Genomic DNA, 13,560 nt, shown 5'->3' with positions numbered 1-13,560 from the left:
ACTATCATCAAATTCAACATAGTTTGCTTCCCTTCTCATACTAGGACACTCATATTGGAAGTGTCCCAACTTGTGACACCTGAAGCATTCAATAGTAGCCTTGTCATAACCTGACCTGGTTCTTCCTCTCCCTCTTGAGCTGCTACCGCCTCCTCTTGGATAGTTGCTCCTTCCTCTACCACGCCCAAAATAGGAGTCATGCTCTACCTTTAGAACCTGCTCTTCACTTTTCTTATGGCACACCTTCTGCTCGTGTACCAGTAACAAGCTCTGTAGCTCATCAACCGTGAGTTGGTCGATGTCTTTAGATACTTCAATCGAACATACAACAAAGTTGAAATTCTCTGTTAATGACCGAAGTATCTTTTCGACGATTTTAACATCTTCCATATCTTCTCCACAATTTCTCATATCATTTGCGATAACCATTACTCTTCCGAAGTAATCAGTGACCGATTCTCCCACCTTCATCTCCAACGTTTCGAAAGTTCTTCGAAACACCTGCAATTGGGCACGCTTCACTCTTGCACTTCCCTGGTACTTGGTTTTCACTGACTCCCACAATTGTTTTGCAGTCTCCTTCTGCGTGATGGTCTTCAAAATGGACTTGCCAATGGCCTGGAACAAATAGTTTTTTGCTTTCAGGTCTTTGAGTTTTGCTTCATCCACTTCCTTTTTCCGGGCTGCCGTCAACACTTCATTTTTGTCAGGTGCTTGGTAACCGTTTTGGATTATACACCAGTATTCTTTTGAATGCATCAAGTTCTCCATGATTAAACTCCAATAATCATAATCCCCATCAAATTTGGGAATACATGGGCCAATGAAATTTCCTGATTCAACTGCCATTTCTCTCACTAATGTTTTCACTCCTCAAACTTCTCGGTGTTTAATCACTCAATCAGGCCCCCTTGTGAGAGCTCTGATACCAAATGTTAAAACAGAAACACTAAGGTATGCTTCTGTGAAATCACACTATTTAATTGAATACTGAAATATGGCTTAAATAGCCTACAAAATGAAAACTGAAATAGTAAACGTAATTGCAGAAAAATAGGAACAGAATGTAGAAAAAGACTGAAACAAACTCCTACTAACCCACTAAAATAGAACGTGCTCAACACCTCCTAAAATCATTAAGTTAATTTAAACCACTAACATAAATCCTAAATTGTAGCTAGAATACTGACACATCAGATCCAACATTAGAACCAATTCTGTTAGATTGTTTGTTGCTTTTAAAAAGTTTTCAAGATTTTTCTATTATGTATCTTAATAGGTCTCAAAACCTGAATGTCCACCATTTGTTTGGCCTAATTCATGGGGTAGGCTCCAAAACGTGAGTGGGTGTGCCCCTCATGTTCAGGATGCTTCCTTGCTTGTAACCTCTGTTTCGTTTTGTTAATGAAATTGTCTTTCAATAAAAAAGAATGAAACAAAATTAAATTGTAATCAATGTCTTTGTTAAATAAAATTATGATCTGAATCACGCAGCGTACGTAGAGCTGTCAAATGGGTCGGCCCGGCCCGCTTCGACTCGGTAGGCCAATGTGTTTTAATGGGCTGGCCCGGTCCAGCCCAATTGCTAAATGGGCCACGTAAAATGAGCTCGGCCCATTTTTCAAAGGGCCGTGCGGCCCGATGGGCCAGTCCGGCCTGTATTTCAATATTATAATTTTAATTTTATAAAAAGGATGTAATGGATAAATGCAATACAACATAAGTAAAAAGTCGTCATAAACGTATATAAGTGATGTTTAAAATATTTATCCATAAATATATATGAATACCACAAAATCATACATGTAAAAGTATAAAGTAACTTAATATTATCACCAATACTTATCAAATTTTCTCTACATCTCACAACCATTTCCTTGATCACATCATTTTGAAAATATATCTTGATCCTCTTTAACTTTTCTTTATGACTTGAAAACACATTTATAAAATCATATCTTATCTCAATCTTTTTTCTTCAAAATTTACCAAATTTTTTTTTAATGCGCCAGCCCGAAGCCTGCTTGGCCCGGCCCGGTGGGCTGGCCCAAAAAGATAGGGTCGTGTTTTTTTAAGATATTTTGCAGCCCAGCCCGCGCTAAATTGTAAGACTTATGGGTCGGCCCAATGGGCGAGCCCATTTTGACAGCTCTAAGCGTACGTGTGTCATGTGCTTAACATATATGGTATTAGGTTTCCTATAAATTAATAGTTGCATAAATTAACTAAATAAGATAATTCAAATTATATGTATTACGTTTCCTATAAATTAATAGTTACATCAATTAACTAAATAAGATAATTCAATTGATATGTGTTACGTAAAAAAATAGTTTCATAAAACTCTTAAGTTTCACATAACTCATCAAAATCAAATACACACAAAAAAATTAATTTTATTTTGACACTTGTTTTTAAGTGAACTACTTTCTAGCTTTGTGTCCATTTCAATCCTAACAAACTTGTAAGAACTTAAAAACAAAAGTTAGAAAAAGAATTATAAAGTCAAGGATAATATTTTAAAATAACATTTTCAAAATAGAGGTCCACACATAATTTATTATGTAAAGAAAACTATTCTTCTAACACGACAAACTAGCAAAATACAGTGCCTTTGCACGGATAAATTTATACAATATGACATAGATTTTATTTAAAAATAAATATAAATTTAAAATGAATTATTTAATTATAAAATATATAATATAAATTCAATTATATTAAATAAACACACACAAATAAAAAAAGGCCCGTGAAATGGAAAAAGAAAAAAAAATGGTATTTAAAAATAAAAAATTTATTTCTTAAATAAATCAAGTATTAATTAAAATAAAATAGATATTTTGTTCATAGTGATCAGAAAGATGAAAAGTTAGTTAATTGCACAACTATTGAATATTATCCAATTTGATAAAATAAATTTTTAATATTATTAAAATTTAAAAAATAATTTTTTTAATTTTTTTAGTAATATTAATTAATATGCATAAATGTGACATGTCAGACGGAAAATAATTTTAATATGTATAAAAAATATAATATTTTATTGGTAAATTAAAAAAAAAAACCTATGCATAAATATTTAAAAAAAATAAAAAGGAAATATGTCTTTCCTTTTATAAATATAGTGAACACAATAAGGGATTTAAAATAAATAAAAAATGAGTTAGATTTATCTATATTTAAATTATGAGTTTTTTTAAACTTAGTTGTTTCATTTGTTTGGATTCACATGTGTTGTTAATGTGTTTTTTTGTTTCTTTATTTATATTGTTGATAGATTTGAAAAAGTAAGATATTTGTTTGTATCCATCGGTATTTTTTTTTGTTTTTTTCTACTTTTTTATGTGTTTTTATGTTATATTATTTGTATTATTATAAATTCAAAAAAAAACAAAAAATAGATTAGTAAGTATAAGAAGTATATAAAAGATAAAATATCCAAATAAATAAAAGATAAAATATATAGATTTGGAAAAAAAATATTAGAAACAAATTAATATATATAACTAGTAACACAATAATCATTTCACAATTTGCATTCTATTTTTTACAAAATTCTTAATGAATAATTTCTTTTAATAAAACTTATAACCAATTTTTTTTTTCAAACGTAGCAGAAATAACAAAGTAAACTTAAATGCATTAAAATAAAATAATTAAAGAAATAAAAGACAAAATCTATAATTTTAGTATTAAAAGTCAAATTTTATAGGTTGAAGTAAAACAACTAATAGAAAGTCAAACGAAAAAATGTCTAAAAATTAAAGAGTATAAATGTGTGGAGATTTTAATTAAAGAGTTCTAATATGATTTTATGGTAATTGAATAAGTGTAATTTAATGAATTTAATTAAATCTAAAATTTTTTGTGGGGCTACTGTACCTAAGAGGTTTAGAGTGATGGAGAAGGAGTAGTTAAGTGAAAAAAAATCTAAAAGATAAATGCATATTTGAAATGAAGAAACTAAATTGACGTGTCAAGTAGTCCCATTGCATAGAAGAAAGTTAAAACACATGATTGTTACATCAATAAAATAAAAGACTTATTTGTTGGATTATAAAAACGTAATTAACTTGAACATGAAAGGGTATATTAGGCAGTGTGTTTATATATTATATACTTGATTGATTGTTGAATGATTGATAATTAAGATAAAAAAATACTATGATATTTAAAAAAACAATTTATTGTATTGCAATATCTGTTATAGTAAAATACTCCATAAAAGTGTATATATTGTCTCCTAGTGATTCATTTAACCATTAAGTTTCCTTGTTAAACCATCACACAAGAACAAACAACAAAACTGAGACATGGCAGAAGAAAAGAAACAAGAAACAACAGACAAAAAAATGAAGAGAATTCTTCTCTTAATTAACTGTTTATTATTAGCCGTAGGAAACTCCGGTGGTCCCCTCATAATGCGTCTCTACTTCATCCATGGCGGCCACCGCGTCTGGCTCTCCTGTTTCCTCGAAACCGCCGGTTTCCCTATAATGATCCTTCCCCTCACAATCTCATACATCAACCGCCGCCGTCTCCACCTAAGTCAACCACCATCAACCACCACCGAACCCGCCGCAAAGTTACAACTAATCTCCATGAAACCTCCTCTATTCTTCGCCGTAGCTTTCATCGGAATCCTCACCGGCCTCGACGACTATCTCTACGCGTACGGCGTTGCTCGCCTTCCGATTTCCACTTCTGCTTTGATAATCGCTTCTCAGCTTGGTTTCACCGCGGTTTTCGCTTTTCTGCTTGTGAAACAGAAATTCACTGCTTTCTCTATAAACGCCGTCGTTTTGCTTACGGTTGGAGCCGGCGTTTTGGCTATGCATACATCTGGAGATCGACCTGCCGGTGTTTCTACGAAGCAATATGTTATTGGTTTTCTCACTACTCTTGGTGCCTCTGCATTATATGGATTTGTTTTGCCTTCAGTTGAATTGATTTATAAAAAAACCAAACAAAACCTTACTTATTCTCTTGTTATGGAAATTCAGTTTGTTATGTGTTTGTTTGCTACTCTCTTCTGCGTCATCGGCATGATAGCAAATAACGACTTTAAGGTAAGGTGTCCAGTTAGATTTATGTCTTCTACTCCAATACAAAAAGTCAGACTCAGAGTCGTCGACAAATAACATATCTCTCAACGACTCTGAGTCATTGAGAGATGACTTATACTAAATTTTTTTTGTTTTGGTTATTTTGTTAATTAATTTTAATTGTTTTTTTTTTATTATTACGAAGGTGATTCCGATGGAGGCAAGGAATTTCGGATTAGGGGAAAGAACATACTATGTGGTGTTGGTGATGAGTGCAATGTTATGGCAAGCGTTTTTCTTGGGAGCAATAGGAGTTATATTTTGTGGTTCATCTTTGTTATCGGGTATTTTAATTGCTGTTTTTTTGCCGGTAACTGAAGTGTTGGCGGTAATATTTTATAAAGAGAGATTTCAAGCTGAGAAAGGGGTTTCTCTTGTTCTTTCTCTTTGGGGGTTTGTGTCTTATTTCTATGGTGAGATTAAAAAAGATAAGGAGAAGAAGAAGAAACGTGCTATGGAGACAGAGATGGGTCATCCTCTTGAAGTACTACCTGCTCCGTGATTGTTGTAGACTTATTGAAATGTGTATTTTGTGTGTGAATTAATTAAGCGAAATGCTTTAATTAAATGTCTGATTAGAGGATAAAGGGTTGGGGCGTGCAAGTGTGAACTAAAATTTGGGTAATTTATAACTATTTTTAGGAAAATACTACTACTAAAGAGTGCTATGAGAGACTGTTAAATACTGCTACTAGTTTACAATAATACTCCTTCCAAGAGATTAGGGATCTACCTGGGGTCACGGCTTAATAGTTTAACATAATGTACATGTAATGTAAATATGTAATGTCTTGATGTAAATTCTCTGTTTAATTGTATATACCATTATATGCTATTATTATTAGAGTTTAAAGGTAATGCACTGTTAGTGTAAAAAATTTTACACAGTCAATGCATCACAACCCTTAAAAATAAATACTTTAGATGTGATTTAAAGAAAAAGTCAAACGTTTATAAAAATTAACGGTTTGAATTTTACTGACAGTGTAAAATTGTTTTACACTGTCGGTGTATTTCCATTAAATCCCTATTATTAATAATTTATTAAAAATATTTTATAATTATTTTTATATAAGTTATGTCTAAACTAACAAAATAAAGAATGACAGAGACATGCTACAGGTAACTCAATGTGAAAAATAAAAAACAACAGTTTTTTATTATAAGTCGTTTTGGACTTTTTATACATATTAATAAAAATTATAATTATGAAAATGAAAAATTATGAAGGTTTTTATAAAATTGTCCTTCATTAATAACATATGTAAGATAAATTTAGATGATTGAAAGGAGAGAAAATAATAAATATTTAAAGATTTAATAGAAAAATATTATTAATTATTTATTAGAATTGTAAAACGACTTATATTAAAATACAATTTTTTTCCAAAACGACTTATAATAAAAAATGGAGGGAGTAGTAATTTTCATTAAATTTTCATAAATAGACAATAGACAATGAGGTAGATATGATGGTTTTCATCTCTTTCATACTTAAATTTTAGTTTTCAACCAATTCTATTTCCCACTTTGATCATAGAGATGGAAAATTAAAATTAAAATTTATCCTAAATAGGTTTTAGTTAGATTCGATTTCTCCATGCCCACCATCATTTATGTAATGAAATTATTTTTTTAATAAAAATAGTTATTTTTTCGACCAATAATTTACATTACAAATAACAAAGTAAAACAATCTTATAAAATTTAATTCATACATTTCAAATAATAAAGTACAAACTAAAATGGTTATGTTAATATACCTTTGACCATTATCTTTTGTCACGTTACAATCCATCGGGATCTTCTGGCAGCAGGTCACGACCCACTAGGGTCCTCTGACCCTTGAGTAAAGTCAATATAAACTCCAACTTTCATCGCGCTATGAATCGGGGCTTGCCAACCTAGTGCGTCTCAATTTTATTTTGGGATTCAGTTACTTATCAATGACAAGAAGCTCATTAGGACTACATTTAAACTATTTGCAAAAGAATTTAACGAACGAGATAATTATAAGACGGGGCCAATGCTGGCATAATTAAATGGCCACAGAGTCTCCTTAGAAAATAAATCTAGAATCTATAAGGTTCTATGACTCCAATAAGTCGAGATCCCTCTACCCTATGTCTAGAACCTACCGGGTTCTACAATGTCAACGAGTCTAAATCTCGTTAGAGCCCTCTGACTTCCCTATGTCTAGAACCTACAAAGTTCTGCAACTTCAATGGGTCAAGATTCTACTAGAGTTCTCTGACTTCTCTATTTCTAGAACCTATCGGGTTCTGTGACTTCAACGGGTCGAGATCCCACTCGGGTTCTCCGACTTCTCCATTAAAGTTGTGATTTTTCCAACTTTGTTAAAGTAGTAAATCTTTCCAATATACACCAGGATGAATCCCTCAGGAATTGATCCAACATCAAGACCACTAATTTACGAGGAGCTTATTCGATCAAAATGCATAAACCTAAAATACGTTTATGTGATATGGGATAAACTCAAAACACTTCACCCTTATCGGTCTCGTGCTTTGGGGGCTTATGTACATCCCAGAATTTTGATATATAGGTCAAGACAGGTCGAATAGCCAGGATGGATTTCCAATCTTTGATTCTGGAAAATCGCATCTAATAGAGTGTTACCGTTATAGTATCCAAAGGGCCAGCCAAGGGTTCACTACAAGAAATGTGCTCCCTAGCCACGTGAAATAGTGACGTGATTTTCACGTGTGTAAAATAAACCAGTTGTGACGTGAAATTCACGTCGCAACATATTTATAATATTTAAAAAAAAAAAGTAACGTTAATTAAGGGGGAGAGTGAGAAAGTTTATAAAAAAATGTTGTGACGTGTAAAACACGTCGCAACTTAAAATAAAAAAATTGAAAAACAATTGGCGTCAGATATGCACATGGGGGAAGTTTGAATTTTTCAAAATTCAGTTGTGACGTGTAAATCACGTCGCAACTAAAAATTGTAAAAACCCAAAAACTTCAATGCCAGAGTTGACTGACAAGAAGCACGTGGGCTGGGACCGTTGGTTTGTTGCGACGTGAATTTCATTTCGCAACGTGGCGATGTGGAAATCACGTCGCTAAAATCTTTATTACATTTTGCCAAAACGCTTCTTCCTCTCTCTCGCTCCAGAACTCTTCTTCTTCCCATTCTCCCATTCTCCCCATTTTCTCTCAACCCATTCTCCCCATTTTCTCTCAAAATTTCTTCTCCCATTCTCTCAAATTCCATCCTCTTCCTTCCCAATTGCAAAATAGTTAAGGTAAGTATCATATCTTTTTTAATTTTCTGTTATTTTATTTAATATTTTCGTTTTTGTATAATTTATTTGTTTGTGTTTTTAATTTTTTTTTAGGTGTAATATTTGTGATTGAAGGAGCATTTGAAGAAGATATTTGAAGATTGATAGAGGAAGATAGAGGTATTTTTGGCATTTTAGTTTTTTTTAGTTTTTTTTTTATTGATGAATTAGATTGTAGAATATTAGGTTTGTAGAAAATTAGATTGAAGGTTAAAATTGATGAATGTTAGTTTTGTAGAAAATTAGATTTGTAGAAAATTATAGTTGGAAATTAGATTGTAAATTAGAGTAAAAAAATTAGAGTGAATGCCATCTTAAATTTCTTAAGTCGCATCCTTAATTGTCACTAATGTATCGAATTAGAATAGATTAGGTTTCTTTACAACTTTTTTTTACTCGGATACTGTATAGCCATCAGTTAAGTATCCTGAAACATTGATATTAGATATGTATCCAAATTAACACTATTGATATATGCAGAAAACATAATATGGTGCTCCCTCCGGAATTAACTAAAGCAAAAATTAATCAAATTACACATATTAAGAAAGATAGTTGATCACATTTAATCTATGCAATCCCATTAAAAAATAAAGTCTATTGTCTAACTTACCTTTCATGACTGGTAAATTGGGTCATTAGAAATATAACAAGTTAGACTAAATGAGGAGGTGTTTTAGAGATACCATCATATTATAAAAAAAGAGAGATACTATCATTAAATAGGAGAGAAGTTGTTAATATTTGCTTACTTTTCATTTCATCGAACTTCAAAATAACTCAAGTCATAAATCAAAATGATACTAAGAAATGGCAGCAAATCAAAATAACTCAAGTCATAAATCAAAATGATACTAATATTTGCTTACTTGAAATTAAATGGCAGCAAAAGTTTCCAATGCAACACACCCTCTTATTATAGTGTGAAGTATATTATTTTGTTTTAAAAAATAATATAATAATATTTTGTTTATAGTTGATATAAGTAAATGTTTAATTATTTACTTATAGTTGATATAAGTAAATGTTTAATTATTGTTACTAAAAAGAGAATGATTGGATATATGTGCAGTATGGAATATTATTTGTATTATCGTAGTTGGATGTACGATAGAGTGGAACCAGGAAGACGTGCACTTAAACCCAATTTTATAGAAGGAGTTAACGGGTTTATCACGTGGGCGTTTGCTCAAGAATGTTGTCGAAGCGAAGGAGGAGTTGGGTGTCTCTGTCTTAAATGTGAATGTAGACCTATAATTAGTGACCCAGAGGAAGTGGTCAGGCATTTGTATAGAAGGGATTTCATGGAAAATTATTGGGTTTGGACGTTTAATGGTGAAAAATTGCCGAGTAACGTATCAGAGACTAGCAGTACGCATGCTTCAAGTAGTCGTCCGCCAATGGAATATGAGGAAAGACCGCCTATTGAATATGAGGAAAAGTTTAATCAGATCTGTGACATGGTTGAGGATGCTTTTGGTGTGAACGTGACCTATGATCAACCTGAAGATTTTGATGGGGAAGAGATGCCGAACGAGGAAGCGCAGAGATTTATCAGTTGTTGAATGAGATGAATACGCCGTTGTTTGACGGTTCGTCTGACTCAAAGTTATCAATGTGTGTGAGATTATTGGCCGCCAAGTCAAATTGGAATGTTCCTGATCAGTGTTTGGAATTCTTTGTAAAAATGATGTTGGACTCAACTGCAATGAAAGACAACTTACCTACAACATTTTATGAAGCAAAGAAGTTGGTGTCGAAGTTGGGCTTAAGAGTAAGAAAGATTGATTGTTGCATTAATGGTTGTATGTTGTTTTATGACAATGAGTTTGGTACTAAAGATGGATTGTTGGAGGAATGTAAACTTTGTATGAGTCCAAGATATAAAGTTCGCAGTAGAGCCATTAACACTAATCAAGACCGTGTAGCAGTAAAGTCCATGTTTTATCTTCCGATAATTCCAAGGTTAAAAAGAATGTTTGCTTCAATGCACAGTGCAAGTCAAATGACATGGCATCATACAAATAAAACAAGTACAGGCACTATGCGACATCCATCTGATGGCGGGGCATGGAAACACTTTGATCGAATACATCTTGATTTTGCCGCAGAACCTAGAAATGTCAGGCTTGGATTATGCTCAGATGGTTTTGCTCCTTATGTTCAAGCGTCGGGAAGTGCGTATTCTTATTGGTCAGTTATTGTAACCCCTTACAACCTCCTTCCCGAGATGTGCATGACAAAACCATACATGTTTTTGACGTGCGTCATTCCAGGACCTTCGAGTCCAAAATCCGGAATTGATGTGTATTTACAAACTTTAATTGATGATTTGAAGAGGTTGTGGATTGGTGGAGAATGGACTTATGATATATCACGTAAAAAAACTTTACTATGCAAGCTGCCTTGATGTGGACCATTGTTAGGAGTAAATTAATGGTAAATTCATGTGTTAATATAAGTGATTTCTTCTCTAAACCAATGCAAAAATGTGATGAATCCATAGGTTTTTATTAAGAATTGAACTGAATAAGTTTAGTTCGTGCGTAAAGCAAATCGAATCACTTGTGGGTGTTATTGTTGCATGTTTTGAGCTGAATAAGAACTTAAGAAGAACATGAGGAGGAAAGAAAGCTGGAAGTCTCAAAGGCTGAAGAAAAAGATGGAAAGTACAAAGGGCGCGCCGCGCGAGTTCCTAGGCGCGCCGTGAAAATACTTCTGTTTGAGGGGCGCGCCGCGCCAGCCCGTTGCCGCGCCGCGGCCTCGGCGTTAAAAGCCCAAAAGTTCTGTTTTAAAGCCCTAGTTTTCCAAGTGGAGAAAAAACTTTGTGGGAGCGAAATTAGGAGAGCTATCTGATTCTGAAGCTGAGAACAACAATTGAAGGTGGATTCTTTACCAATCGAAGACATTCCATTGATGAAGATGAATTCCTCCATTGATTCTTGTATGTTCTTCATGTCTATGGAGAGCTAAATCCCTCTTGTTGAGTCTAAGGTAGTAGTTAACCTATGATTATACATTACCATTGATTAATTCTTGTGAACAATTATTTGAATTCATTATCAATAAGAAGCCTTGTTTTTATTCTTAAATTATCGTTGAATCTTTGATCGAAAGAAAGGATTTAACTTTTGCCCTAGGTTACTATATTGATTCAATTGCAATTTGCAGAGATGGAATTGTAATTGGGTTTTCATAATTATCGTTCTTAATTACTATTATCGTTATTGTGATTTGGAGAGATCGAATCTCATACCGGTAAAAGTTATCTAATTTGATTTGCAGACATGGAATCTTATTTGAGGATAAGTGAAGATAATGATTCAAAGGATTGTTCTATTGTGAATTAATTGATAATTGTATAGGATTAGGTTGATGAACCCTAAAGACTCAACATCTTTCTTTATTTGTTAACACAAAGTCCTTTACTTGCTTTTATTCTATTATTTGCTTTTGATATTATTAGAAGTATAAAACAAACCAAACCAAATTTCCTAACTCAAAATAAACAACTATAGAACGGCAGTGATATTAACCAATCCCTGTGGATACGATATATTACAGAAAATATTTACCCACAAATACTTTCAACAAATTGGCGCCGTTGCCGGGGATTGGTGTCAATATTGCATGCATTGCAATAGTTCTTATTTTGAGTTTTAATTTTTATTTTCTCTTTTTGGTTGTTTCACGTGTTTGCTAGTTTTGCAGAAGATTGTGTATGCGCAGCAAAGTTTCTAGCGATCAACTTCTTTTTGATCCCGAGATCGAAAGGACCGCTAGGAGGTTAAATAGCAAAGCACGAAAAAGAGCGAACATAGCAAAAGCAAGAGACAACGCAACCGCGACATCGTCACAACAACTTGAAACCATTGACGAGTCACAAGAAGGATTCTTCTTTCACGAACTATTCACGGAGGAAGAACCGGAAGTTATTATACAACCTACTGTTGGCAACATGGCAGCTAATGGTCCATGTGCTAATAGTCCAAGACTCAATCCTCAGTTCGCGAGAACTGCCGCCAACGGGCGACCGACAGAACTGAAGACCGGTATCATACAATTGATTTGTGCAAGTCCTTTCGCCGGATTGGACCATGAAGACCCGTACACGCATCTTACTCGATTCTATGAGTTAGCGGGTACTACGGGTGTTGCTCAAGTTGATGAGGAAGCATTATTTAAGAGGTTGTTCCCACACTCTTTGCTATCTAAGGCAAAGGATTGGTATTTGGATCAACCCGAGGTAGTGATGACAAATTGGAACACATTGGAAGAAAAATTTCTGGAAAGGTTTTACTCTCAAAACCGATTCTTCGAAGCAAAAACAACAATAGCAATATTTTCTCAAGGTAGTAATGAATCTTTGAATGAAGCATGGGAAAGGTATAAAGCTATGTTGAGAAAGTGCAAAGGACACGGTTTTTCAGACGTTGACCAAATCCATATGTTCCGTAACGGTCTCACAGCTACAAACAAGACACTTTTGGACGCCACAGCTGGTGGTTCTCTCATGTCCAAAACACCTGAAGAAGCTACTCAGATAATAGAGCGAATGGCTCTAAATGATCGTCAAGGCAATCATGATCGAACGGTAAGAGATAAGAAACCCGGAATGTTAGAGTTGAACAATAGTGATGTTCTACTTGCTCAGAACAAATTGCTAACTTCACAAGTGGAACTTTTGACACAACAAATGTCTAAACTACCACAACAAATCAAGGAGCTGAACGGGGTATCTAATTCATATCAAGTTGCTAGGTGCGAATTGTGCAAGGGAGATCATCAAACAGGATTCTGTCCACCAGTGCAAGAAGAAGAAGTGAATTACATGAATAATAACCAAGGACAAAGGCAGAATCAATATCAGAATCAGTCATACCAACAAGGTTATCCACCAAGATACAACAACCAAGGGTACCAACAAAGGCCACCGAATCAAGGGTATCAACAACAAGCATTCCAACCATACACTCAACCACCACCACAACAAGGAGGACAATCAAAGCTAGAAGAAACTATGACACAATTTATGCAAATGTCCACGACAAATCAAAAGAATCAAGAAGCAGCTATAAAGAGTTTAGAAACTCAAGTGGGCCAACTTGCTAAGCAGATTGCAACTAATCAATCAAATGC

General features: G+C 33.6%; 1 protein-coding gene across 1 annotated transcript; it reads left to right on the top strand.

Annotated features, from left to right (window-relative positions):
- The first annotated feature begins 4,255 nt into the window (after positions 1-4,255).
- LOC131655389 (purine permease 3-like) lies at positions 4,256-5,676 on the top strand. The gene is made up of 2 exons (XM_058925273.1): positions 4,256-5,072; positions 5,254-5,676. The coding sequence occupies exons 1-2, from the start codon at positions 4,317-4,319 to the stop codon at positions 5,608-5,610; spliced, it is 1,113 nt and encodes a 370-aa protein (XP_058781256.1). The 5' UTR covers positions 4,256-4,316; the 3' UTR covers positions 5,611-5,676.
- The last annotated feature ends 7,884 nt before the right edge of the window (positions 5,677-13,560 follow it).

Source organism: Vicia villosa, linkage group LG3 (assembly GCF_029867415.1).
Source record: "Vicia villosa cultivar HV-30 ecotype Madison, WI linkage group LG3, Vvil1.0, whole genome shotgun sequence".
In the NCBI taxonomy this organism is placed as follows: Eukaryota; Viridiplantae; Streptophyta; class Magnoliopsida; order Fabales; family Fabaceae; genus Vicia; species Vicia villosa.
This window is presented reverse-complemented; position numbering and strand designations above follow the sequence as displayed.